Below are 27,393 nucleotides of genomic sequence, written 5' to 3'. Positions count from 1 at the left end.
TTGCCAAGCAACGGCGTGATGGCGACGGCGGCGCGGCAGCGACCAGGCCGCAGAGCGTGTGTGGGTGTCAGCACAGAGTTTATTATATATACACGCGCTGTACATTCATGGGGCACACGGCAGCGGCGAGCCCTGAGGAGGCTCCGCGGGCCGGGCGCAGGCTGCTCCCTGGGGGACAGCCGGTGTGTGACACGGGGATGTCATCAGTAAACACCGGGGATGTCATCAGTAAACACCGGGGATGGCAGTAAACACCGCCGCGTCCCACAAGGAGGGCAGCCCTCAGCACACAGCAGGCACTAGGTGATGCAGCACCTCGGCTCCTGGGGCTACTTCAGCCAGCTCCAGTCAAAACTCTGCAAAGAGGAGCAAAAATACAGCTGAGGGATGTGTGTGTGGCTGGATGAAAAATGAGTACCTGCCCTCAGCAAGGATGCTGCCAGGAGTTAACACAGCGCAGCACAGCAGCCCTGTGAGCCCACTGCAGTTTGGGAGATCAGGGATTTCCCAAAGGATGAGTGCCTCCTCTCTCCCCTGAGGAAAGGCTGGGAGAGCTGGGACTGCTCAGCCCGGAGAAGCTTCAGAGTGACCTCACTGTGGCCTTGCAGTGCCTCAAGAGGCTACAGGAAAGATGGAAAGAGGCTATTTCCATGGGCCTGGAGTGCCAGGACAAGGGGAATGGCTCCCCACTGCCAGAGGGCAGGGCTAGGTGGGATTTTGGGAAGAAACATGTACCCTGCACACTGGCACAGGGTGCCCAGAGCAGCTGTGGCTGTCCCTGGATCCCTGGCAGTGCCCAAGGCCAGGCTGCTGCCTTTTCCTGTTCAAGGAGTTCTCCACGTGCCCAGGGCACCCCTGGGTGCCCCCTGGAAGCCAGGTCCTGGCAGGTGGCCCAGCACTTACCATCATGCTGTTCTGCTCCTGCCTCACCTCCTGCAGGATGCTGCTGAAGAGCTCCAGGTAATTCACATTCTCCCGGATCATGTCAGCAAAATTCTCCCTGCAGGAAGGGAAAAAAAGCCCTAAGCTGATGGGTTTCAAGCAGCACCAAAAGTAACACCCCCCTCAGAAGGTGCTGCACTGGGGGGAGGGATAAAAGAAAAAAGAAAAACAAAAACAAACAGCCCAAAAAAGTGATTTGTAGTTTGTGCAGTGGTAGGTAATAGGAGCCTCCTCAAGCCAGGTCTCATAAGCTCTTGGAGGTCTGTTCCTCACCCAAGATAGCTCAGCTGCCTTAGAATGCATAAAATCAGCAGGATAGCTTCTGTGGTGGTGTTGGAAACAAAAAAAAATTAATAAAAGGCAAAATAACAAATTCTGTACAGAGAATCACCGAGGCAGGTGCAAGAGTCCTTGCCCCTGGTAAAACACCTCACAAAAACCATTTGTTTCTGTGTTCTCTTCTTTTTCTAGTGAATTGCCCAGGCAGGACTTTTTGGCTCCTGTCCAACTGGCTATCCTTAAGCTTGAGGTGAAGTCCTGAGCCCTATGAGATGCCTTTTCACCTCATCCAAGACAGAAACTTCTGGGCTGATTTCCTTTTTAAGGGGACAAAGGTTAGCTTTGTCATTCTATGAACAGAAGGCACATTCCTATAGTAGTGACACAAAAACCTGGAGGTGGCAGGACAAAGGGGAATGGCTTCACACTGACAGAACATAATTGGAATTGTTAATGAAGCACAGAGAAAAACCCCCTCACTCCAGACAGCTCAGCATGGACTGAGGGAGAGGGGCCTTAGGAGCCACATCCAGCCCCAAGGATGAGCAACATGAGGTGCCACTAATGGATGGCACAGCCTTCAGCAGGGCATGCAGCACCTGGAACTGGCCCAGGAACAGAGAGCAGAGAGCTCTGAATAGAGAGTTCAGCCAAATCCTGGGTTCTTTGGAGCATTAGTGGCACACAAACTCCTGAAACTGCTCTGGGAAGGACAAAGCCCCTGAGACAGTGAGCTCCCAGCAGCTCATACCTGTCACTTTTATATTTTCTGAAAAATCCCTTTGCCCAGGATTTTCTCCTGGGAAACTGAGAAGCCTCAGAGAAAAAGGACTACAATTATCTCATTGTTGTGCTCACATGTGGAATGTGTTTGGAGATTGTTTCGTTGGTTTCATGTGCATAATTTTCACTCTTTGGCCAACCAGTGCCAAGCTGTGTCAGACTCTGGAGAGAGTCACGAGTTTCATTATTATCTTCTTAGCATTCAGTAAGTTTCTTTTCTGTATTCTTTAGTATAATTTAGTATAGCACTCTTTAATATAGTATAGCATCATAAAACAATGAATTAGCCTTCTGAGAGCCTGGAGTCAGATGCACCATTCCTCCCCTCATTGGGGCACCCCACAAACACAACACATACCCATCCTCAGGAGCTGCCAGCGAGGACAGAGGGTGAGGAGCTGCGTTCCCTGAGGAGCTCTGGGGCAGCCACGTGGCTGCTGCAGTTGAGGCTGTCCCTTCCAGACTAGAGCTGACCAGGGATCGAGAGGAGCTCTGGGTCTGCAAGGAAATTCAGGAGAATTTAGGCTTTAATGTTTTATAGGGAAGATTTGGGACTGCACATGAGCACTGCTGGTATCACACACACAGCTGTGGGAACCAGGAGATGGCTTCAGGCACTGCAATTAATGCAAAAAAAGCAGAGTACTCTTTAAAACATTTTAAACTAACCAGGAAAGCACCTATTTAGCTTCTGCTTTTACCATCTCAGACTGCCTTTCTCTGCAGGAAAAAAAAATACAACCATGGTGTGGCAGTTACCCCTTTTTGCTGAGTTTACTTCCTGGCTCGTGCACTGGAAGAAGTGCAAACAAACAACCAACAGCTACTCACACAAGCAATTTTCAGCAAATGCCAGATCTCCCTTTGTCTTTTTCCCTGCATCTGCATCACTGAGTTGTCAGCTTCCTTGATGTTATTTAGAGCCACTTCAATCTCGGGCAGCAGGTCAATGATCTTCTGCTTGCAGCCCAAGAGCTTGCTAGAATCAAAACACAAAGTCACTTCCCAGCAATTCTGGCAAAACCAAAAGCCCCACCCTGGGATTCAAGAAAAATGGAAAATTGGGATACTTGAAAAATTAATGTACAAATCACTGTGGCATCTTCTCAGCTCTGTAACACTGCTACTTGTTTTCCTTAGCATTTGAAGGATTTTTTTTCTTTGAATTTTGGAGGAATTGGTTTTTAAATTTTTTTTCCTTTGAAGATTTGAATTCCAACTTCCAACTGGCAGAATTTAGCTCATTTTAAAGTGAACTCTTGGATGCTAACAGCCATGTTTTTAAAAATTAAGTGGAAACTCAACACAGAGGAGCAGAATTAACACTGTGAGAAACGTGAATGGAGTTTTTTGGGCTCTGACCACCATGGTTTTCCCCATCCTTTCCTACTACAAAGCTCCAGATGCTGCAGGTTGGATTTGTTTGGGATTTTTGTCTGCATAAGGTACCTGAGGTGGCCAAAGAGCTCCTTGAGGACTCGGTCCTGGCTCTGCACTGTCTGCACAATGATCTTCACCATGTCTGTGCTGTCACTGTAGGCATGATCTGGAAGGGCCAGCAACCACCACGTTAGTAAATGCTAACAGTATTCCCTGGGTTTCAGTTCAGAACAATTAAAATTGGGGTAAAAGTGTGAAACAGTCGTTAAATCATCTTCATCCATACCTGGAGGTCGTGTTTTTAATTGCTTGTACAGGTCTATGGCTCTCTGCTCCCTTTAAAAAGAAGAATATGATTCAGGCAGGTGTCAGCAGCCAGGTGACTCAGAAAAAAAAGCATTGCAGTGAAGGGATGCCCTTCTGAACTCAGACACTGGACCTGCTCCTACAGCTGGGACACAGCCATGGCCTTTGGAACACAGGGATGCTCTTTCTGAGATGGAATCCAACACTTTCCCCAAAGCTGTCTCTCTTTTTCTCCAACTCTGCAATTTCTTCTCAGAAAACCACACCAAGTGGAGCTTATTTTCAGTTTCAAATCTTCCCATGGCTCAGCTGTGTTTTCTTTTCCCTGTATCCTTCATTATCCAATTTCATTTTCGAAACTCTGACTGCACAACTGCCTGAGAAATTCTTGTCCTGTTCCTGCTCTGCCTTTTTTGCCTGAATTTTAGTGATATTCTGTAAATGGAAAGAGACATCACAAGCAAGACAACTGTGCTTCTCTTCCTCCCATTAAATAAACATTACTTCTCTCAAGTATTTCAAAAACAGTCACCCTGAAAACTTCCAGCCTTGAACAAAATCTTTCCTGTTCTAAATCCCAGTCTGACAAAAACAAGGAGCAGTTTCCCAGCCCTGATCCTGGTCTGCAGTGGTGGAATTGCTTAAAAATGATGTTTAAGGAGGCACGGTCCTGATTAGTTTGAGCTGCTGCTGCAGGAGGTGGCTTCTCCTTTGCACCACTTCCTCCCCTGTGCACCAGTTCTGCTGCCACTACACAGGATGAAAAGCAGCTTTGCAAAGAGGGAGGGGGAGAACATGCCAGGAGCAGCACATTTTCTCCCTGAACAGCCAGAGTTGTTCTGAAGAGCTCTTATTAACAGATTTAATGGCTGTTCAATCCCTTTCTTTTAGAATTGCCACTTGTGCTCTCAGCAGCAGCCCAGTAACTGCTTCCTGTCTTGTCAAGATCAGAAATACCATTTAGCTCTTTCATATTTTAATACTTTTCCCAAAAAAAATCAACTTTCCAAATATCCAAGTACCCATGAGGTATTTACCCTTGATTTGAAAATACTGAAGGTATTTAACAGGATTTTACAATGATCATGTAGTTTTCCTCACTCAACAGTAAGAAAGTCATTTCTCTCCAACACAAAAGGAAATCCCCAGTTGACACCAAGGTTTGTCTTAGTCCTGGGCTCTTGTAAGAAGAGGTTTCACAGTTCAGTGACAGGGAAGTGTCCCACAAGTGGTGGGAACTTTCACAAGCAAAATGATCTCAAATCAACCATACACTACTCTGTACTTGTGGTTTACATTTCAAAATCGCTGAGGGAACCAGCTACAGAGGGGAAAAACCCCCTGAGACACTGAAACACACGAAATCCAGTGATATGCAGTGAAAGAGAGAAGCACAGGGCTTACAGGCTCTCCATGACCTCTCCCTGGCGCCTGGCATAGGGGCTCTTCTGCAGCTCCACGATCTCCGTGTGCAGCGCCATGATCTGCTCGTCCAGGTAGCCAATATCTTCAGCCTGAGGTGAAATGTGGGCACAGATCAGGCTCAAGGAGAGCAATCAAGGAGATAAAAACCCCCAGAACAGTTGTTTGGATAATGGGCTGTCTGCCTGGAGAGTTTAGGAGACAAAAAAGCTCTTTGGCACAGCACTGCTACAATAACTGAGGGTTTTGTTCTCAGTGTGTGGTATCACCTACAAGCAAACCTCTGACCAACAACACTGGCTGAGAAAAATCAGTTTCCTCATAAATCATCTCTCTGTGTGTCTGGATTGCCTCCTAGACAGACCAAGATATCCCTGTGTATAAACATTTTCCATTCCTGATAAGGGGGCAGGGCAGGTGGAATGACAGAACATAATTCTGATGGTCTGCCAAGTATATATTGGGTGATGTTCCTGCTTGTCTGGAAAAAGCCAGAGACAATTCAATTCAATTACCCTGCTAGAAGCAGCCAACTTTTTATCCATTCTTTAGATAATAAAAAAGAGATTACTCTCATTTAAAACTGATTTGCACATTGACTTGCAGCATGCCAGTGATTCATATCTGTACTCCTCAGTGAAATCCTGCAATTTTGAAATTGCTGCATGACAAGTGATTGGTTTTCAGCTTCAGCAATGGGAATTTCCAGGAATACTCCTGATCCATAGCAACACCATTTCTTTTGGGCAACAAATAACATGTCTCTTCATTCATTTCCTTTTTAGAGAGCTGAGTCTGGTGACTTTTGTTGTTTTTGTCCAAATCCATTCAAACAACTTGGTGACAGGAGACAGTGTCTTTTTTAATGCACCTGCAATGGCATTCCCATTCCCACAGCAGGCAGGATATGAGACACTGAAGGGACACAGCAGTGGCACACATGACACATTAAATCCCTGTCACAATCTCCTGCACACAGAGATAATGCAGCTTCTTTAACATCCCCTACCTGTGCACACTGAGAGGCTTTCTCTTCCATTTCCTTCCAGGCTTTGAGCATCTTCTCTGAGGCTTGAGAAAAAAGAGGTGTTAATTTATAAAAAGACATTAAGACACAAAAATAAAGCAAGACCTGGACTTTACCTGTATTGGTGCAATTTGAGCACAAAGAACATGATGCTGAATCCTCCAGCAGGAGCCACAACAGAGATCACAGAGACAGCAAAGCTGCAACTCTGTGCTCAGCCTCAACCCACACACAAACCCTTGGGTAGGATTTCACTGCTTGCAATCACAGGCCTAATACAACCCTGAGTCTTCAAACTCCACCATTAAGCTCAACAACTGCCACTTTTGATTGAACACAGACTGTCCAGACCCAGCTCACAGTGTCTTTCCATTTTCCATCATCACCCTTCAGCCCAGTCATCGTTTTTGACTCAGGTTGCATTTTTTAGCCATATATATTCAAACTACAAGTAAATCTTGCTGTTCTTTCCTGAACACTATTTGTTTCTGGGACATGAAACTAAAGCTGGTGCTCTTTAAACCCATCTCTCATCCTGACAAATGGTTTCTCCTGGTAACAAGCACAGCAGCTCGTCAGCACTGTCAGCAAGTGCAGCAGCTCTTGCCCAGTCAAAACTCCAAATGAATCAGACTCTCAATGAATAAATAGCAAATATTTACATCACCAGTACTATTAATGCTCCTGTTTTCTGTTCTAGGTGGAGAACAGCTGACCACCTGTCTCATTGTCACTGGAGGTCTCCAAAAACATTCTGGTTTTTATTCTCCTGCCAAACTCTTCTCCTGCACCTTCCCCAGCTAAAATACACCCATAAAGATGCTGAGCTCCTTTACAGGATCACAGGAGACACCCAGACAAGTATTCCCCACTACCTACATATGCCATAAGCCATCTGGTCACTGTATCTCTCCAGGTCGAGGCGAATGCTCTGGTGGAAGAACTCCAGCTTGGCTTTCAGCTGCTGGGATGCTGACACCATGTTGTTCTTCATTTTGATCAGGTTGGCGTTGTACCGAAGGAGGCTGAGCCTAACAGATGGAACAAGGACAGCACACATTAGATGGAAAGCCCACCTGGACTTCAAAGAGAGGAAATTCTGTTGCTCTCAGGGTGACTGAGCACTGGCATCAGCTGCCCAGAGAGGTTGTGGAGTCTCCACCCTCAGAAACATTTGAGAGCTGTCTGAATGTGGTTCTTTTAGAGCATGGACTGGGCTGGAGAAATTCCTGAGGTCCCCATCTGTCAGATTATGCCTTTTCTGACCCAGAGCTGGGCAGCTGAGAGCTGTTTAAACCCCTTTACTCCATTTTCAGTCTCATGTGAAGGGTGAGGCAATACAGATGTTACAATTCACACCATCACAATCAGAAGCTATTTCCTAATTACATTCCAAGTGTTTCTTGGCCTGTCAGCTTTAGCCACACCATGCTGTAGACGCCTTAAAGCCAACATCTAAAACTGCCCCTCCTGGGTCCTACAGTGCATCTTTCACAGCTCTATTTCTCCAAAGTATCCAGTCTTTTTTACAAGGCCATCCTTTGAAACTTGTTTCTGATTCCATTTCTCTCTCCACAATGTCTGTCCTGTTCCGTGGCATTTCTGAGTCAGCATTTCTTATTTCAAAGTTTGCATGCAAATAAATACTATGTGAGCCTTCTGTTAAGCTTTCAAAATTTTCTACAAATCCATTTCCCACACCCATCAACCTCAGCCATGCTGTGAGCCTCTGACTGTATTCAAGTGTTCTTTGGTTATGATCAATGTCAGGCATCACCCAGCACAATTCCTGGAGTGGAATAAGCTCCCAGCCCAAATATGTTTTATAACGTAAAGGCACAGACAGCAGAGGGCTGTAAAACCTCAGGGAAGCAAAACTCCCCGAGATGCACAATTCCAGGCAAACAGACCCCGTGCTGGCACAGCACTGCTCCCTCTGAGTGGGTGACAACTCACATGGCAGCTCTCTGTCCCTGGAAGAGCCTGCTGTAATCCTCCTTCAGCCCAATGACGTAGTGAACCGCTTCTGCCCACACCTTGCGCAGCTGCGGGATCGGCAGCTGGGTTTTGCTGTCCTGCACTGAACACAGGAGAAACACAGTGCAGTGACAACACTCCTAATTCCTGCTTCATGTGCCTAGAAAGCCAGGTAAGATCTGCTCAGTTTCCAGGTGATGCTGCTGAAGCATGTATGAGCTTTTCATGTCACAGCTCCCCAGGTATGTGACAACCTGCGACTGAGCAGGTTAAACCCCATGGGGGGTGTTGGCCAAAAAACTCTAAAGCCCAAGGTAGCAAATTTAACTGCTCCATTTCATCCATTGATACTGGTCACTGTCCTGATCTGTTTAATCTGAAAACGTCTTCAAATGTTTTGTAGGTTTCCTCTCAGATTTCCTGATGTAGATGTTTAAGGGGAAAAGATGCAGGTGTGCTCCCTGACAGAGATGGCAGCTGTCAGTACACTGGGGTATCAATAAACATGGTGTAAAAAGCCTTTGCTCCAGGAGATTCAGTACAATGAGTCATGCAATGAGATTCACCAGAACAAAACAGCCAGAACACAGAAAAACCTGAGTGACACTAGAAGATGAGGAAACCAGTGGAGCCAGGCCAAAGAAAATTCAGTTACTAAACAGTAACTGCATGTCACAAGGCATTTTCTTTACATGCAGTATCCCAGCACACATCTCCTGTCCCCTGACACTACTTTTCTTTCACAGAGGTACACAGGGTCATTCATACAGATACAGATTCATGATAAATAAACCTTCAGAGAGATCTATTAGGTTGTGCAATGACTGCTGTCATCTCAGGAGACAAGCAGGGGGAGCAGCAAGCAGAGCACAGCTTCCATACACAGCCTAAAAGCCCAAACTGATGATGCCAGGGCTCTGTCATCAGGATATGAGCTAGGCTGCTTCATGTTCTTACATGATTCTTTTTGAATCAGAGCCCTTCAAGATGACACACAGGGGTTTATAAAGCAGATTTCATTTCATTTTGCATGAGAACAGCCCTTCTCCAGCACACTCACCAATGTAGTTGACACAGTCAGACAGACTCCGAGAAGCAAAGGGGCCGTCATAGACAGTTTTGCTTTTATCAAACAAGTAGACCATGTAGCTGTCCCAGCCTCTCTGGGAAGAAAACAGAAGAGAATGTAAGCAAGAGAAACCCCAAGCAGCTCCAACTAACCCAGTACATCATGAACTAATTGTTGTGGGCTTTCTCTCTTACCAAGTGTCTTTAGAAACTTATTTTGACAGACCCTACAGGAAGACAGAACTCTTTGCTAGCAATTAATTAAATATTTAGGCAGACTACAACTACAGAAACCTGCTTACATGACTCAGTAAAATATCTATAGACATTTACTGTCTCCTGTGGGAGAAGATTTAGGCCATTTCTCTCCCCTAAGATTTCAAATTCTCTGAGAACATGGAAGACATGAACAGACTCCTTACCACGCCATCAATAACACACTGCGAAGCAGGTTTCCGAGGGTCCAGGCAAATCCCTGTTTCCAACAGCAGCTCCTGATTTCCAGTGCTTATTCCAGTTTCAAACTCAATACGGTTCTGAAGGGAATGAAGGCTTTCCTCAGGATGCAAAAGGAAGGACACAATCTTGGCAGAGGTCATGTTTAGGATGTGTACTATCTGTAAAAAGAGGATAAGCAGGTTACAAATCCTTGGATAGCAAAGTCAAAGGCACACAAGCCTGGGATAGAGCACAGAGCAGAATGAGAACATAATTTGGTTTTAATAATCACAATTATCAGTTCAGGAGTAAAGGCCCACATAAAAACCTCAAAGCCTGGTCTTGTAACTTTTAATGTCAGAGAAATTGACAATCCAACTCACTAAGACCCTTCACAAACCCTGCTGCAGCTTAATCACATCAAAAGAACTGAGACAAAACTATCCTCCTGTTTCTACACAGGCTTGCCTTGGCTAGTCTGACTCCAGCAAAACTCAAGTAATTATTTGAAGAGGAAAAATCTGTTCTACTAAACTGCACCTCTGTTCTACTACAGGCACTATACTATAGCACATGAATACACCCAGAGGTCACAGCATCAACAGGGAAGTCTGGGAAAACTGTTCTTAGCAAATATTAAACCTTATTTGATCCTGGTGAGCCCTTTCCAAGACAACAAACAGTAATACAGGGTCATCCTTCTATTCCAAAAGTAAAGCCAAAAATTAATATTGCAGGAGTTGTTTTGTCTTCCAGCATGTACTGGACAGGCTGTGTATGCACACACTTCCTGATACCAGGAAGAACAATTCCCCCTGAGCCTGGAAGCTGGGTGATGCCAGGATTCCAGCTCTGCTCCACTGTCTGTCCTCTGGGATGCTTTCAGAAGGCCTTTACAGCCAGTAAGAGCCCCCACTCACCTTCAGATTCAGTATGTGATCCATTATCAGGAAACACCTTGGACGATTGGCTTCAGGATCTGAACCTCCACCCCTCTGCTGTGGATCCCAATTCAGCATCAGCTGCAACCAGTTTTCCATGGGTTCTACAATCAAACTAAAGCAGAAGGGCTGTAAGAAAGGGGAGGCCTTCACCAGGCTGAAGCAGCCCAGCTCCCTGGGCCTCTCCTTGTGTGCTCTGTTCAACAGGCTCTGACCATCTTTGTGGACAAGAGGCACCAGAGAGCCCAAAGTACCCAAAAGAGAGCCACAGGCTATCCCTTAACAGCAAACAGCAGCTTGCCAGGAGCTTGAAACATCCTAGAGAAAGAAGGAGGAGCTCTCAAGCTTGGCATAAAGGAGAAAGAGCCCTCAGTTCAGAAGGCCAGGACTGTCCCCTGTGAGGACACACGTACCTGCAGAGGCTGTGAGGCTGTGGCAGGTGGGTGCTGAAGTGAACCTCCCCGTTCATCTGCTCAGAGGCAAAGATGTGCTTGGGGTCCTTCTTCTTGATCTTTTCATGCCTGGGAAATAAAATGCTTTGTGTATATGCTGAGGAGTGTTACTTTTGTGTGGGAGCAACTGAAGACAGCAAAAAAGAGCCAGTGTCCAGCAGCTTAAGAGAACAAACTCATCTTTCAGGACAAAGATGCCATTTTCAATCCACCCCATGTGAAAGAGAGGAGCCCTTCCAATAAACTCTGCCTCTGGAAAGATTCACCTCTTCTGCTGTTCTAACAGAAACCCAAGTTTGCTATTTTTTTCTGTTTCAGAACCACCCTTTTAAAAACCAAGCAACAAACACTCCAGGCACAGCAAGTCAAGCAGAAACCTCCAGATGCAGGTTAAAGTTTTTCAGCACAGGTTTAAGTGTTAGCACTTCCAAGCACCTCTTCCAGAATAAGTGTCTTACCAGGCAAATGGCTGTAGATTATGTAAGAAAGGTCTAAATCCTGCAATACATTCAAACACCATTGTCCCAAAGCTCCAGTAATCAACAGTAACTGAGTAGGATTTGTTCTCAAAGAGTTCTGGAGCCTAAAAATGATCATAAAAAGACACTTTGATTGTGGTGTTTCCTTCCATTTCTGCAGAGACAAAGCTGCATCCAGGTGTGGCTTCCTGAGAGCCACAGGACAGGTCCCCAGGATCTCCATTTTTGGAGGTTTCAGCCCTTGGCAGTGCCAAGCCACAGCTGCCCTGCCTCAGTGCTGGTGACACTAAAAAAAGTCTTACCAGATATTGCAGTGTTCCAACAAATGAAGTGCATAAACTGCCTTGATCCAGATCCTTTGCATATCCCAGGTCTATAATTTTGTGAACAATCTGCGAACAGTTTAAACAGTTCATCAGAAGAGCAAATGCTGAGGGGGAAAAACACCAAATAACCCAAAATCTGCTCAGTAACAGCCACAGAATACTCTCAAGAGGAAAGCCAGAGTGGAAATTCTGGATAAAGTCCGTGGCAAAGCTTCAGTAACAGTGTTAGCTTTAGTAAATGCACAGTTCAGTTTTCAGTCCAGTTCAATGTGACAACTCCCAGAAATGACAATGGAAACACACTGACCACCTTACTTACCTTCCCACCTTCATCCTGAAGAACAATATTTTCAGGCTTTAAATCTCTGTGTATAATTCTGTTCTCATGCAAATACTGGATACCCGACCCTGGAAGACATGTGTTTGATTTAACTCAAAATAAAATCCACATTGATTAAACGTAAATCTGACAAAAACCTAATACTGGGGGGCAAATTCCCAGCCTTCCATGATCTCCCACCACTCATTTTTACATTTAACAGCTTCCAAACCTGTGTTTCTTCTCCACTGTATTTTCACATCTTTGCAAAGACATGTGAAAGACACCCAGCTTATTATGAAAAAAAAAAAAAAAAAAAAAAAAAAACAAAAAAAATCTGGAAGGGGAACAAGGACAAAGCAAATAGAGTTGCTCTTTATTTCAGGAATTCAGCTGGAAGCCCTCTTGAGCACTGAAAGGACAGAAGTCCAGGCCAGTACCCTAAAATACTTTCTCATGCCAAGCTAGTTATTCCTACAAGCACTGACAGGTTATCTGTAAGAGAATTAAGAAAACAAGGAGCTTTCCTGGAAAACCTTTTTCCTGGAGAAACCCAGGCACTGCCCTTTATCAGACAGCTCTTCCTTTCTGAGATGTCCAAAAAAACCCGGTACTTCCCAAGAGCCTGATTTTTTTAATCCCCTGTTCATTTTAGTTCCCTTTTCATGGTCAGCTGAAAAAGGAAAATACCACTAAACTTAAAAAATAAACAAATAAAAAGAAAGCATTAACTACGTACCAATGTCACTAAGCAGAGAAAGGATTTGACTTTCCTTCAGCCCACAGCAGTTTTCTGGTTTGTTTAGCAACTACAAAAAAAGTGAAAGATGTTCAGACCCACACTTGCAACAGTTAACAGCAAAAACCAACATATTCCATCCCCTGTTGAAACTGTGCAGCAAACAGCACAGCTCAAGGACACTCCATCTGAAGGAGGCAGTTGATTTTGTGCAATAAAATCATGGCCAGGAAGAACAACTCAAATAAAAGGAAAATTCAGAAAGAAAAGGGGTAGGAGACAAGGGCTGCAGGCAAGGGAGGCTCCCCCTCAGCACTGTCTTAGTGAGCTGTCAATAAAAGCAGCTTCAGCAATTTCTGACTTTTACTGCACTCAAGACTTCTAGAGATGACTGAGATGCATCAGCCCTCATGATGGATTCACAAGGAGAAATTAATAATGAAGTGAAACACAAATGATGCCAAGCAAGAGAAAGATGTAAAGAACATAGTCAGAAATAAAAGATTATGTTGTTGTTTTTTTTTAAGCAGTACAGAACATCAGATGGAATGAAGCATGTTACTTCCTAAATTGTTACAGCATCTATGCCACACCTAAGGGTTCATCAGAAATGAAGTGACCAAACACTGCATTGCAAGTAGAGCTAATTTCTCAGCCAGGGTCTCTAATGTACCTTCAGGGACTCTCCAAACTTTTACTGCAATAATACAACAGCCAGATGTCTCTGGGACTGTGACCAGGTGCCTGTGTCTGCAACCCCCAAATGCTTTTCATATAGTCCCCTTCTTTTACTGTGACTTAAACCTTCAAAGTGTCTCTTGGAGTGTTTCTAACAATTCAAAACCATAGAATGAGATGGGATTACTGCATTCACCAGCTGCTCACGTTGCCCAGGGCTGTTTAACACCAGTAACAAAAACTACAGAAAAAATGAGTTTCCTGATCACATGGATGAGGTGGTTTCTAAGCAAATCCTGACAGGTATTTGCTGCTTCACCCTATGGAAATTGTTGCTTCCTGAATGCAACTGTAATGGAAAGGGAGCACAAACTCTGCCAGGTCACCAAGCCACTGCCTGGGGAACTACTGAAAGGCTCCTTTATTTTTGGGTGTTGCCAGTGTGCAGATTGGCAGCTCTGAGTTCAGCAGGAATAGCAAAGCTTCAGAATCCCTGGAGGCCCAGTCCAGCAGAAATAGGCTCATTCCCTGTGCTGAGAGCAAGGCAACACTGAATACACGTGAATCCAAACCAGTCAGACTGAACAGATGGAGACACAGCAGCAAAGCCAAACCTGCTGGGTGGCAGCAGCTGCACTAATGCTAAAGCAGCTCTGTGAAAGGACACACCAGGATAAAAGAGTATCTGCCCTTGGCTTGCCCTCTGCTTTCAAAAACACAAGCCTCGTTTCCCACACGTGGTTTTTTCCCAGTCCACATTAACTTCCTCACACCTGTACCTGATGCCTCAGGTTTAGCTTTCATACTTTTCAGATTCTGTGCTGCTTTAGTGTGTACTTCTGAGCTTCATATCAGGGGATGGTGAGCTCTCTGCACAGAGCAGGGAGACATAACAATTCCTGCTCTAGCTGGGGACCAAGGACAAATGATCCAGATCTCAGCCCAAGAGCACAAACAACGTGGGCTGGAGAGAGAAAAACAAGCAGGATGGGACTGCATGGCTAAAGCTGTAATTAGACAATTAACTCCAGAACTTATCAAAATGAGAGACTCCATGACTGGGTGCCCATTTTGTGACCATTCTGGCTCATCTTGGCTACAGTCCTGGCTGGGCTCTTGTGCTGCCCAAGGTGCATCCATGGAGATCCCTTTAATAAATCCCTGCTTTATTCTTTAACTCTGTCCAGTCTCTGTTCTAGGTCAGCCTTCTCAAGGCATCACACCCAAAAAGAGAAGCTCCAGAGAGCAGCCCTGGTGGCAGGAGCAGCCCTGGCACGCCCAGTTTGGGTTATTTGTTTTCACTGACAGCAAAGCAGGGTTACCTTGCGGAGGTCGCCCCCCGAGCAATACTCCATGGCCAGCAGAGGAACGTCGTTCACCAGGAAATTCATCTCCTCAGGAACCTCACAGGCTCTCACCACGTTGGGATGGTTCAGCCTAAGCACACAGAGAGCTGGGTGAAAACTCTCCTGGGAGAATGAGACAACAGATTGCAAAGCAGCCACGTTTATGTTCCAGGGCCAGCTTCTGCTCCCCACAGGAATCCTTGCTCATTCATCAGCTGGTACCTACCAGTACCCAAATGGGTAAAATCCACACCTTGGCAATACACAAACCAGGGATGAGCAGAAATGATGTCCCAAAGCCAAGGTACAGGACTTTGATGATGGGGATCCAGACTCCAGTTGTGAATTCCTGCACAGTCCTGGCAGTGTCATTACACGTGTGTGTGTGTGTGTGTAGGAACAGACTCCCCCTGGTCCAAGTGTTTCACAAGAACCCCCTAACCCCTGTGTAACTGCACCACGCAGGTGAAAGCACATTCACAGGGAAAAATTAACTTCTGCAGCTGAATTCAAACAGCAGCTTCCTGACTGTCTCTAACACATGCTACTCCTGGGAATAAATGACACATCCAGAAGGAAATGAAGGCAAATTATTTCTCTCTACATCTTCCAAAGCCTCTGAACACCAATGCAAGAGCAGCTTGTCACTCAGTGGTTGTTTTCAGCACACAGATCAGACAGCACCAAGCCTTGAATTACAAATTCATGTTCCCTGCAAGTGGTTTCCTCCCATGTCATAGCACACAGTGAGCAGGTAAGGGTAACAAAGGAGCTCAGAAAAGCCCTGAACAGCAGGGTCACTGCAGACCTTGGGGAGGACAACTCAGAGCATCCCTGCTCCCACCAGTGGGACAGAGGATTTCCTGCTCCAGGATCTTTCTCTTTCTCTCTCGGGAGCAGTTCTGTGAGACCCAAACACCCAGAGGCAGCCCCCACATCCAGGAGACCAAAGCTGTCCAGCCCTGTTTCACCTGCTGGAGAGGGAGGGTGGGCAGCACAGAGCATGGACTTTCTCACAAGGAAGTGAAAGGAGAATTTATTCTTTACATTCGGCAGCGCAACAGAAAAAAAAGCAATTCCAGGATCCCCTGGTTGCTAAATCAAAAACAAAAGTACCGCAGGGTATGGGAACATGTGGGTGTTCCCAAATCACAACATCAAAGCTCAACCCACAGGGTGGTGTGAGATTGAAGGAATTCCGGATGAGTGAACAGCCCAGGCAGCACAACAGGGCAGGGGGGTCACCAGCTCCCGGTCCAAGGCAGGAGCTGGGACACGGGATGAGAGATAAACCAGCACGGGCACGCCGGGTGACACAGGGCTGAGCCCCGGCTGTCCCCACGGCCGCTCCGGGGCTGACTCCCCGCGCTCCCACGGCCCGACCCCGGCTGTCCCCTCTCCCCGTGTGTCCGGTGCTGCCGTGCCGGCCGGCCGCACTCACTTCTTCATGATGTCGATCTCGTGACACCAGCGGTCCTTGTTCTTGACGCTGAGCTCCAGCCGGCACGACTTGATGGCCACGCGCTCGCCCGAGTCCTGCGGGACACAGCGCCGTCAGCCGCGCCGGCCCGGCCGTGCCCCCCCCGCCGCCCGGCCCGGCCCCACCTGGTGCTGGTACAGGCACACGTTGCCGAAGCCGCCGGTGCCCAGGCGGTCGCGCATCTCCCAGGGCCCGCAGCCGCCGGCCGGGTGCCCGCGCAGCGCCGCCCCGGCGGGGGCCCGCTCGCCGGCGGCGGGCGCGGGGGGGCCGCCCCGCTCCATGGCTCGGCCGCTGGCTCCGGCACGCCGCCCTCAGCGCCGCGTCACCGCCCGGCAGCGCCCGGCAGCGCCCGGCCGGCGCAGCGCCCCTCAGGCGCGGAGGGAGAAGTCGAAGGGCTCGAAGGCGCCGCGGAACGAGCGCGCCTGCGCCGCCTCCTCGGGCCGCGGGGCGGCGCACTGCCGCCAGTCCGCGCGCTGCGGCTGCGCCAGCAGCGCCTCGCTGGCCAGCACCTCCCTGCAACGACAGCGCCGTGACGTCAGCGCGCCGCCGCCGTGACGTCACGGGAGGGAGGGAGGGAGGGAGGGAGCGGGGGCGGCACGCACCTGCCGAACTGCAGCGGGAAGCGGCCGCGGATGCGGTGGAACAGCTTCTCCCCCGTGTCCAGCTCCACGTAGAAGTACGGCGTGCCCGGCTGAGCCACCTGCGCCACGGGAACCGCCGAACCACAGAGTCAGCGCGGCGGGAAAACACCTCCCGCACCATCACCAACCTGGGACCAGCTTGTTAACTGCACCATGGCACCGCTGCCACGGCCAGTCCGTACCCGAAACACCTCCAGGGATGGCCACTCCAGCCTCCCCGGGCAGCCCCTCCAGTGTCCTCCCCGGGCAGCCCCTCAATGTCCTCCCTGGACAGCCCCTTCCTCACCCTTCTGAGAAGAGCTACCAGGGGACAGCAGACCCTCTTGCCAGCCACTCCAGGGGCTGGCAGCCAGCTGTCCCCATGCCATGGTCCTCTCTCCTGGCAGGAAACTTGGAAAAATAACCCCACAAACCGCCTGAGGTCAGTGTCTGAGTAGTGGCACTTCCTGCTGTGATCACCTATGCTGTTTTGTGGTTTAACTCTGCTGTGAGTGACTAAATGAGCAGCAGGCAGGTCTGGTCACCCCTCACCTCACTGAGGTCAGCCCAGTACAGCACATTCCTGGAGGACAGGGCCATGCTCACATTTCTCAGCTGAGAAATCATCTGTTGTTCATGGAACTGCTCCCAGAGCAGAATCCTGGCACATCCCCAAATCCAGACCCTGAGGTTGTGCCTCCAAGAGGTTGACCCCAGCCCACAGAGTGAGCTCAGAGGGGAACAGCAGCTCAGGCAGGACAGGGGAAGTGAACAGGTGAAATCTGGCCCCGTACTTGCGCGATATCCGAGTGCTCTGGGATTTCCAGCAGCTCAATCTGCTGCTCCTGTGCTTGTGTAATGAAGGCCTCCTTGATGTCTTCAGAAGTGCAGAGGTCCAGAGGGACAGGAATGACCTGGAGAGGGAGGACATTTCCATCAAAGAAGACGAGACAATCCGTTTGCAGAAAGCCATCAGTGCATCACTGGAGCTCGTGGCTCCTCAGTACAGCTCAGCCTCATCACACAAGACAGGTGAGCACCCATCTCTACAGGCTTAAACTTATGAGACTTTTTTTCCTGTAGGAGCTGGACAGACAGCTGAAAACTCCAAGCTTGAAAGCTCTCAGCACAGCCCTCTCCCTTCTGATCTCTGTGGTGGTTCTGATACAGCTCTGGTACACTCACAGACCTGCCACACACAGCAACCACCACAGTAAACCCCAAAATGCCTCTTCCAGCTCATCTGGAGTTCATATTCAGTGCAAGTTGATGTTTCCCCAGGGTGACACCCAAACCATACCTGTAGCTGCAGATGCTGACTCCTATAGTTTCTTTCAAACAGGACATATCTCTTCCCCTTGCTCCTGAAGAATTCCTTTAGGGCAGCCTTGTACTTGGTGACTTCTTCCAGCACCTCTGAAGACAAGTCCACCACTGACTGATAGTGCCCAATTGGCAAAATCAGGACGTGGTCAGGGGACAAACCCCCTTTGGCCAGGGCAAGGTAGCACTAGAGTGGAACAACACACACCAGTTACTCTCTGTGCTGTAGGGATTTACTCTCTGACTACTCATTCTGAGCAGCCTCAGGAACAGGAGAGTTTTCTATGTTGCTTAATAGGGATTGTTTATTAGCCATTTTATTTGAATTTATTTTTATACTGAATTTATTAATCACTAGAGGAATGAGAAAGAGACAAAGAGATTGCCAAATGACAAAAAAAAAGTTATCTTTTGAATGCCAGAGGAATGCCTTGTCTGCAGGGAAGCTGCTGAGTGAACTTCACCACTGAGGCAGGAATTTCTTATTCTAACACAAAAATCCACTTAAAAATTTAAACTAAACCTGTGGACAAACCTGTCCCTGTAAGTGGGTTATGCCATAAAGGAGCAGTAACTTTGAAGCTCAGTCCATGATTGTTTTATGCACTTTGCTTGAAGTCAACATCCTGGAGACACCCTCTTTTTCATCTCTATAGAACAAATCTGTCACCAGCCAGCCCAGAGAGACCTGGCACCGGTGCATCCTGCTGCCAAAGCAGGCTCCAGCTTTCTTCCAGCTGGAACAGTTTTGCCAGATGGTAACAGAGGGCTGGCACACCAAGAAGTGCTCTGCCACTGGAATCCAGCTCTGCTGCTGGAACAAAACTGGGCCACACTTGACTTTTGAGGAGTTTATGTGTTTGTAGAGGAGATGCAAAGGAACTGAAAGCAAACCCAAGAGCCAGCAGCAAATAAGGTTTGTTTTAAATTTAAAATTGGAGATTGGTATTTTGTTTTGCCATGTCCTAGCATGATTCTGACCTAGCAAAGCCCTGCTAGGTACTTACATGTGTGCCAATACTGACAACCAAGTGCTTCTCCACCTCCGGGCTGGCCAGGCAGAACCAGCAGGGCCCTGTGGGCTGAGCTTTGTTGGGAAAGAAAACAAGGATTAGCACAAGGGAAATTTGTCAGGACACAGACAACCTGGTGTTTTCCAACCATTCTTCCCAGTTTATCAAGTGCTGCAGGTGTCAGAAGGACACAGCTCTGGCCAGGGACATTCCAGCAAGAAAGGAGGTGGTGGCAGTCAGAGCCTGCTGACTTCCATTCTCCTGGAATGCTGTAACCTCATGAAGGAGGAGTTTGGTAGTTCCAGGAGTTAGTAGTTGCAGCTCACTAGTAAGAAAACACCAGCAAATGTAAGCAAACAAATCAAAATGAGGATAAAATTACTGCACAGGTAAATACAGCACAAGGGTAGGTGTTGTCAAACACACGTGTCAGTTCTGGCCTATCCATCACACCCAAAACACCTGGATTCACACCCAAACTGTGACAGCTGAGCTTTTTGGAAGTGTCTGGTTCAGGGGGTAAATGCCACCAGCCCAACCACAACCACCACAGACCCAAAGAGCTTTGAAACTTTGCTCTTGACCCTTCTGTCACCTACTGAAGCCCATCTTGCCTTGGAAACAAGGGACCCTTCACCCTCCTGCAGCCCCCAGGCAGTGACAGAGCTCTCTGGCCAGCTGACACCTACAGCTCAACAGCTGGAGGAACAACTTGGAATGATGTGGTCCATCCAAACCCACGAGGGAAGAGCTCAGAAAAAATCCTCCTCACACTTACGGGGTTTCTTGGCTTGCTTAGGTTGGGAGTCCCCTCTCTCTTTCCCATCTGAGGGACGTTTCTTTCCCTGATGCTTGTTCAAGTCAAAGAAAAATTGACAGGCTGGTTCTTCCTGTTTAGGAAATGAAAAGTGAACAGGATGGTCAGTTCAGAACTGCATCACAGAAAGTGACAGGATACAGATTTGATTTGATTTTTTCCTGAAGAGCTGTGAACCACTTCTGAAAAGCATCAATAGCACAGAATTTCTGAGGCTGGAAAATCCCTCCCAGCCCTCTGAGTCCAAGTTGTCACCACCACCCCCTCAACGCCCACCTTGTCCCCAGCCCAGAGCACTGAATGCCATGTCCAGCCCTTCCTGGGACACCTCCAGGGATGGGGACTCCCTGGGCAGCCTTGCCAGGAAGAAATGCCTTCTGAATACCCTGGAACTGAATGACCTGTCCTCCTCGTAATGCAGCAGACTTTACCTGCTTCAGTCAGGGAAAAACTTCAGGGAGAGCTGCCCCAAATCATTATGCTCTCCTATTCAGCCTTATGCTGAACATTCAGAATTGCCAGGTTTTATGGATTATTTAAATATTTTCATTTGCCAGCCAGTGCCAAAAGAATGGCTTTATTTCTTAGAGATGTTAACATGTCACAGACTCGCCAGAGGTTGAAAACATTTGACTGAGTTATCCCATCCAGCCAAATACCATTAGAAGGCTTTAATGCTGAAGAGGAAAAAATTCTGTCCCATCTTTCTTATAGTCCTTCTTTAAGAAGTGAAAGGCCACAGTAAGTTCTCCCTGGAGCCTTCTCCAGGCTGAACACCCCCAGCCTGTCCCCACAGCAGAGTTTTGGACAGAGCTATCCCAAAGGGCAAGCCAGGCACTGCTGTGAGCACAGAGAGTGAAGCAGGAAGGCTCAGGGGAGGAGCACAGGGCAGTACCTCTGCAGAGAGAGGGGCTTTGCTCTTGGGAGCCTCCTTCCTCAGCTTTCGGTAGGGATTTTCGGTGACGTCCTGAGGCTGCTTCACCAGCTCTGCAGGGTCCATGGAGCTCATGGGCACGATGCTGAAGGCATAGAGGTACTGCAACAAACACAGGCACTCAGGGCCAAGCAGCTCCTGCCACAGCTGCACCTCTGAGGAGGTCACTTATGAACAGTTCCACACCACATCAGTGTTTGTGCCAAGGCAGGGCACAGAAAAACCCTGTGCCAGTGTCCCACCCAGGAGTCCATGCAGTGCATCCTTGATCCCTGCCCATTTCCAGGCCTTCTTTCTGGCCTTTCTGTTACCAGGCTGGATCCTTAACTACCAACCAACATTCCTTAACTTTCTTAAGGGCAGAAGAGAGACAGGTGAAAAATCTCATGCCAGAAATTTGTTATTTTCAGTGGTTTGTACCACGTGCAGCCCTTAGTACCCTTCTGACATAACAGACAAGTGGTACCTATTACTCAAGTGAGACAGATACCTCCACTTCAGCCAAGCTTTTAAGCGCCTGATATTGTCCCTTAACTGCTCTCACTGCCCCATTATTGCACTTGAGAAAAGAAGAGAGATTCAAGGGTGTCAGTACCTTTTTCTTGCTTGTGTTGCCAACATCAGCAAGGGCAATAAACCTGGTGACGTGCTGTGGGGTCTCCTGTAGCACCATGTGATTCCTGTAGAGAAGCAACAAGCTGTACTGGCACGTAAAATACATAAAGTATTGAAAGGACACTGGGAGAACCCCTGCCTGCCATGAAGATACTCAGACAGCACACCAATCCTCCTTAAAAACTGAACCCTTACTTGAAAATAAATGAGATTTCACATGATTTTACAAACCTGTAAGGAAGTCTTTCATAATAGGCCTTCTCCAGGGCAGCAAAATGGTACCTTGGTTTGAGACTTGCAGCTAGATCTGATACCAACTTGGAGCCACACTTCTTGGTATCTATTTCTCCCTACAAAACACAAACCAAGCTTTATTTAAACCTCTCAAAGAGCAGGGAAAAGAAAGGTTTAATAAACTTCTCTGTACATTTAAGTGAGTACATTCCTAGAAAATTCATGCCAAGGGAAGTCAAACATAGAATGACAAATTAAATAACTGCAGAGAATGCCCATGGGAACTTCTGAGTTTTCTCTGTGAGCCAGAACATCCCAACAAATCACTCCCTACAACCCCCAAGAGCAGCAGGGTTGGTTATTATGCTGTGAGGGAAGGCTCCTCATGCATTTAAACTGAGGACTGTATCTCTTTTTTGATGTTGGAAGAAACTGAGAGAAAGCAAAAAATATTCTTTTGCCACATGTGTGGCTTTGATGTCCAGAGAGGTTTCAAATCATCTGAAAATCACTTCTGCTGAGGAACATTAACACAACAAAATTGGACACAAATGAAACAACACCCTCAAAATCCAGACTGAGGAAGAACCACACCACTGACTGATACTTATGGAAATAAACACCAAACCACTTAAAAAGTGGCAGGGACAGCTAAAATGCCCTGAAGCCTCACAAATCCCCCTCCTTTCAGTCCTTCTTCTCCGAAGAACCAGAACACCTGCTCTCCCTGTTTTTACCCCCAGCTTCCCCAAGCACTTGGCGAGGGTGAACAGACCCTCCACTTGGAGAGCAAGCAGAGAGGCGACGCTGTGTGAAACCCCAGGAACAGAACACTCACCGCGCTGTTGGCAAAAGTGCCCACGTCTCTGGGCCAGGGCGAGGTCAGCAAGATGTCCACTCCCCTGAAGTGTGGGGCTGAGAGCAGGGAGGCTTTCAGCTCGGCCACGTCCTTGGCGCTGAAGCAGTGGGCGGGCGCCGGCTGCTGCGGCGCCTCGGTGCCGCTCAGGTAGGCGACCTGCAGCCCCGAGCAGCCACTGTACACCCCCCTGCGGCCTGCAGAGACACATGAGCATGCCAGCAGCCCCTCCCTGCACAGGGCAGCAGCAGGGCTCGCCTGCTGTGGCTGCAGCCACCCCCACAGGCAGCTCCTGTGCTGCGCCCGGCATCGCTCGGTGCCGCAGCGCAAAGCCGAGCCCGCCCGCAGCAAAGCTCTTCAGACAAGCCCCAGGCTTCCCCCTCCTCCCTGCTTCCCAAAAACTCATCCACACCCAAGCCAAGCGCCTCTACTCTGTTATATTTTTGTCCTGGTGGCAATTCTGGAAAGAAATTGTTTTTTCCTTTCAGCTTTGCTACAGTTCGCTTGTCACCTCTGCTGCTGCAGCACAGCCACTGTGCAAAATCTTCAAATCTTATTCCAACCCTCTCCCACATGCTCTGGGAATAAGACAGGCATGCTATAGGAAGAACAAATAAGGGAATTGACTGAACAAACAGTTTCTGAGATAAAGAAAATTGAGAAAAAATAGAAAGGTGAAGAGTTTTGGAGTAGAAGAGCCTGGAATAAAATTGAGTGAATATTTGAGTCAAAGAGAAGGAGGCTCAAGTGAAGGAAAAGCAGGACAATATTACCCCACATGATTTCTTACACATAGGTAAATGCACCAAGTTTAGAATAACTTCTCCTAAATCAAAGATAATGAATGCAAATTGATTATTACAGAAATGGTTTGGAGTTACTGCTGATTTGCTGAGCTGTGAATTTAGAAAATGAACAATTCTGAAGAAAAATATATCCTTACTTAAAAGCAGTAGTACATTCAGAAATCTGTCAACTTAGATAACACAAAAATTAGTTGAAGTAGTTTTAACAGAAGAATAAAAATGTAAAAAAATTCAGAACATTCTCTTTCATTTTTAAATTTGATCAAGAAACAGAAGTGTTTTTAGTTTTACAACCTTATTTCTAAGTACTGACATGCAGGAAAATAAAGCAAGGGACAAACCCTCACAATTGTGCACTTTTTCATGAAATTGAACACATTTCTATTTCAAAAGAATCACTGTGTTCACGTTAATAATTCAAAGGATTGTTGTAACATCCCACTCTGTTACAAATTACTTCAAAAAACAGGCTCTTGCAACCACTACTCCTTCTGCTCAGCAAGTTCAGTCTCAGAGAAATAAATAAAAAAAAAAACTAATCAAGAAAGCAGGGTTTTCTTTCACATTTTACACAGATTATACTGACATTAAGCTGATGATGATTTTTACCCTGAACCACAGGACAGAAATGCCACTTACAGCTCCCAGAAAAGGAAGGTGTTAAAGGGGGAAGATGGGAGAACATTCCTGGGAGCCCCAGCTGGCCCCAGGCCCCTCAGCCTTACCCAGGTACGTGATGTTCTCAGCCAGCTCACAGCCACTGACATCAGGGAAGTAGCTCAGCGTGTCCGGGCTGTTGGCACCGAGCACGAATGTTGGGATTGGAGCTGAGGGAGGAAACCTCGTGAGCTTTAATCCCACCAGGCAGCCCGCAGTGCCCAGGAATCACAGCCTGCACCACAGCAAACCCTGCTGCAGAGAGAGCCCCCAGCCTGGCATTCCCTCAGCTGCAGGGGGGATCCAGCTCTGCCCACCACACCCCCCTCCCTGCCCGTGCAGGGCTAACCCCGAGGGGAGGCTCAGCCCTGCTCCACACAGAGCCACCTTTCCCCCCGAGGGGGTTTCCCTGCTGGAGAACAGCTGCTTTAACTCCCTCACCTTTCTTGGCCCCCGTGCGGTACTCGGCCCACTCTGCCTCGCAAGTCGAGCCAAAGAAATTCCCGACACACAAAAGCATCTAAAGACATAAACAGGAGTTACCATTTCAGCACAGACACAAAGGCTTTGCCTGCACCACTTCAGCAGCATTTGCTTTGCTGATGTGAAGGGATTCCTCCGTGTTTATCTGAGCTAAACGCAACATCAGCGGGTTTAAAAGGACAGCCAGCTGCTCTCCCGCCTCCTGCGCGCGGATCACGGCTCCTCCCAATCCTCTGGCGCTGGACAGGGAGGGCTGGGGCGCTGCAAACCCTTTCTCACAGGAGCAGGAAGAGGAGCGCGGCTGCCGCGGGGCAACGGGGCAGCAGCACCCACCGAGCCCCGCCGGCACATCTCCCGCACGGGAACCCCGCGGGAACGGCACCACGTCCACCTCCCCCCACAAGCCCCACACGCCCCACACGCCTTACGTCGAAGCGGCCGCTCTTGGCCTGGATGGCGCGGACCCGCCCGAAGATCGCCTCCAGCCGCCCCTCCACGTCGCCACACGCCAGCCTGCGGGACACCGCGCGGTAAGAGTCGGCCCCGGCCCCACCACAGCCTCATCCCGCCCCGTCCCACTCACACGCGCAGCGGAGCCGCCGCCATCACGAAGATGCTCGACCCGAACCTCCCGCCACTTCCGGGTGCGGCGCTCAAAGCGCTCCGCCACTTCCGGGTGCGCCGCTCAAAGCGCTCCGCCGTTGCCGGGCGGGCGGTGCACCAAGCCTGACCAAAGGAGCGGGAATGGCCGCGAAGTTTCATTATACATTGTTAATACTATACTTCGAAATGTATTTATAATAAATATATTGTATTTGTATAAAATACTATATTTCAATAAGTATTGGTAATTACTACACTGAACTGTACCAAAACAAGGACTTAATCAGGCCATAAACACCAGCAAAGCTCTCGTGTATTTCACACCTTTTATAATATTTTATTATAATAATGCCTTTTAAATAAACGACACCTTATAAATAGCTTTTATAGGGGATTTTAAAAAATATATCTTTTTATTAAGGTTTTACAATCTGAATTCTGTAACTAGGAGCTGAAATCCGAGCTGGTTCTGTTGGTGTTTGTTCTTTCTGTGGTATTGGGACTGAACCGTTCCACATTTCAACAACAGGCACGAGAAACAGAAAGCAGTAATTTTTATTTTCTGCATCTCACCTGGCCTGAAAGAACCACAGAAGAACCATGGAATGGTTTGGGTGGGAGGGCCCTCAAAGCCCATCCAGCTCTCTCGGGTTCCCTGCGCTCAGCATGACCCTGATCATGGTCGAAGAAAGAGTCGGAGCTCTTCGTTTGTGGTTCTCAAGGTCGTTTGTTGTTGCTTATCTGAGATGTTTCCTCTCCAGCCTGCCACAGGCCTGTCCAGCAGGTCGGTTCAGGGCACAACCGGTGTTATCTTTTATACTAAAAACTATGTGTGCTATATTTAGTTATGTTCCAATACCCATCACCTATGTTAGACAGTGACTTTCTGCTCTAAACCAGTCTGTGAGTGCCAACATCATCCTGCACATGGATGCCAGGGAGAAGAAAGAAGAAGGACAGGGCACGCCCAAATCCCTCCACCTCGGAGCCCCTGGCCCCCATGTACAGAATCCCAAACCCCCCTGTACAAGGTTTGAAAATTCTTCACCCTGTGATTGCTACTATTATGCTACTCAAACTTTTATGACCTGTGACTCTTCATACAAGGTTGGTAATTTCTCCCAGGGGCTAAGATCGAATCCCAAAGTGTCTTTGGCCTTCTGCCAGAGCCCAAACCACCCAGGTCACCCAGAGGGATGTTCTGGGTTCCCACACAGTCCCACCCCCTTCCACTGTCCCTGGCTGCTCCCAGCCCTGTCCAACCTGGCCTCGGGCACTGCCAGGGATCCAGGGGCACCCTGTGCCAGGGCCTGCCCACTCCCAAAAGCCAGCAGAGCCGGTTGTTTACCGGCGGCGAGTGGAAAAGGATAAAATCACAGAATTTATTTTCCTGACGGTAATAACGGGGCCAAAGCGCACGCGGCGGTCGCGGGCAGGAGGCCGCGCTCAGCGGCGGCTCCAGCGCCTCACAGAGGCAGCGAGGCCACCCCAACGCGCCCCGCTCCTGCCTCACCCCGGGCACGACCCCAGCAGGTCATGGACGCTACCCGACCAAGAGCTCCCCGCCACCGCAAGCTCCCCAAGGGGCGGAGAGGCGGCGGCCGCCCGGCTCGGAGGTGCCGCCGCTCAGCCGCCGCCGCCCCTCAGCGGGGCCGCCGCTCCGCCTCCCTCCAACATGGCCGGCCGCCCGCCTCCCCTCAGCGGCGCCGCCGCCGCACCGCCACCGCTCCCCCTCAGCGGCACCGCAGCCATACTACCACGGCTCCCCCTCAGCGGCACCGCAGCCACATCGCCGCCGCTTCCCCTCAGAGGGGCCGCCACCGCACTGTCACCGCTCCCCCTCAGCGGCACCACCCCTCAGCCTGCCCTCATCATGGCCGCTCCCCCACCTCCCCTCAGCATCGACACCGCCCCTCAGCCTCCCCTCAGCATGGCGGTTCCTTCACCGCCTCCCCTCAGCATCGACATCGCCCCTCAGCCTCCCCTCATCACGGCCGCTCCCCCGCCTCCCCTCAGCGGCGCCGCCCCTCGGCCTCCCCTCAGCATGGCG

General features: G+C 48.7%; 2 protein-coding genes and 1 long non-coding RNA gene across 4 annotated transcripts; 1 reads left to right on the top strand and 2 right to left on the bottom strand.

Moving 5' to 3' along the window:
* Positions 1-20: 20 nt before the first annotated feature.
* Positions 21-7,799, top strand: LOC135306263 (uncharacterized). Its single transcript, XR_010367064.1, has 2 exons — positions 21-60; positions 6,840-7,799. It is a non-coding gene; the product is annotated as an uncharacterized LOC135306263 (long non-coding RNA).
* CHUK (component of inhibitor of nuclear factor kappa B kinase complex) lies at positions 66-16,663 on the bottom strand. The gene is made up of 21 exons (XM_064429882.1): positions 16,508-16,663; positions 16,344-16,438; positions 14,879-14,993; positions 12,879-12,948; positions 12,140-12,228; positions 11,797-11,886; positions 11,474-11,598; positions 10,977-11,084; positions 10,543-10,678; positions 9,607-9,801; positions 9,177-9,279; positions 8,096-8,219; positions 7,019-7,170; positions 6,122-6,183; positions 5,095-5,204; positions 3,671-3,720; positions 3,454-3,550; positions 2,836-2,983; positions 2,363-2,502; positions 904-1,000; positions 66-356 (listed from the first exon to the last, which is right to left on the bottom strand). The coding sequence occupies exons 1-21, from the start codon at positions 16,661-16,663 to the stop codon at positions 330-332; spliced, it is 2,289 nt and encodes a 762-aa protein (XP_064285952.1). The 3' UTR covers positions 66-329.
* An 87-nt stretch (positions 16,664-16,750) lies between these two features.
* On the bottom strand, positions 16,751-25,456 carry CWF19L1 (CWF19 like cell cycle control factor 1). Of its 2 annotated transcripts, XM_064429885.1 has the most exons (14): positions 25,324-25,456; positions 25,169-25,253; positions 24,699-24,777; positions 24,326-24,427; positions 22,777-22,991; positions 21,936-22,054; positions 21,685-21,769; positions 21,051-21,191; positions 20,117-20,228; positions 19,333-19,412; positions 18,303-18,512; positions 17,797-17,916; positions 16,985-17,082; positions 16,751-16,895 (listed from the first exon to the last, which is right to left on the bottom strand). In XM_064429885.1, the coding sequence occupies exons 1-14, from the start codon at positions 25,344-25,346 to the stop codon at positions 16,751-16,753; spliced, it is 1,614 nt and encodes a 537-aa protein (XP_064285955.1). In that variant the 5' UTR covers positions 25,347-25,456. The 2 variants fall into 2 exon arrangements, with proteins under 2 accessions (XP_064285955.1, XP_064285956.1); XM_064429886.1 differs by lacking the exon at positions 24,699-24,777 and having other exon boundaries at positions 25,324-25,341.
* Positions 25,457-27,393: the final 1,937 nt, after the last annotated feature.

Source organism: Passer domesticus, chromosome 8 (genome assembly GCF_036417665.1).
Source record: "Passer domesticus isolate bPasDom1 chromosome 8, bPasDom1.hap1, whole genome shotgun sequence".
Taxonomy (NCBI): Eukaryota; Metazoa; Chordata; class Aves; order Passeriformes; family Passeridae; genus Passer; species Passer domesticus.
The sequence above is the reverse complement of the archived record's forward strand: the minus strand, read 5'-3'. Positions and strand labels throughout refer to the sequence as shown.

Bases quoted from the DNA above. Each gene is read 5' to 3' on its own strand.
- CHUK (XM_064429882.1), bottom strand. From the start codon at position 16,663: ATGGAGCGGGGCGGCCCCCCCGCGCCCGCCGCCGGCGAGCGGGCCCCC. The intron at 7,171-8,095 runs GTGAGTTGTCAC...TCCATCTGTTAG, and splicing joins CAGGGACAGAGAGCTGCCAT to GCTCAGCCTCCTTCGGTACA. The intron at 2,503-2,835 runs GTGAGTAGCTGT...ATTTCCTTGCAG, and splicing joins ATTTGCTGAAAATTGCTTGT to ACCCAGAGCTCCTCTCGATC.
- CWF19L1 (XM_064429885.1), bottom strand. From the start codon at position 25,346: ATGGCGGCGGCTCCGCTGCGCGT. The intron at 21,192-21,684 runs GTACTGACACCC...TGTTTGTTGCAG, and splicing joins GCAACACAAGCAAGAAAAAG to TACCTCTATGCCTTCAGCAT. The intron at 17,083-17,796 runs GTACGGGGCCAG...CCCGTGGCGCAG, and splicing joins AGCACTCGGATATCGCGCAA to GTGGCTCAGCCGGGCACGCC.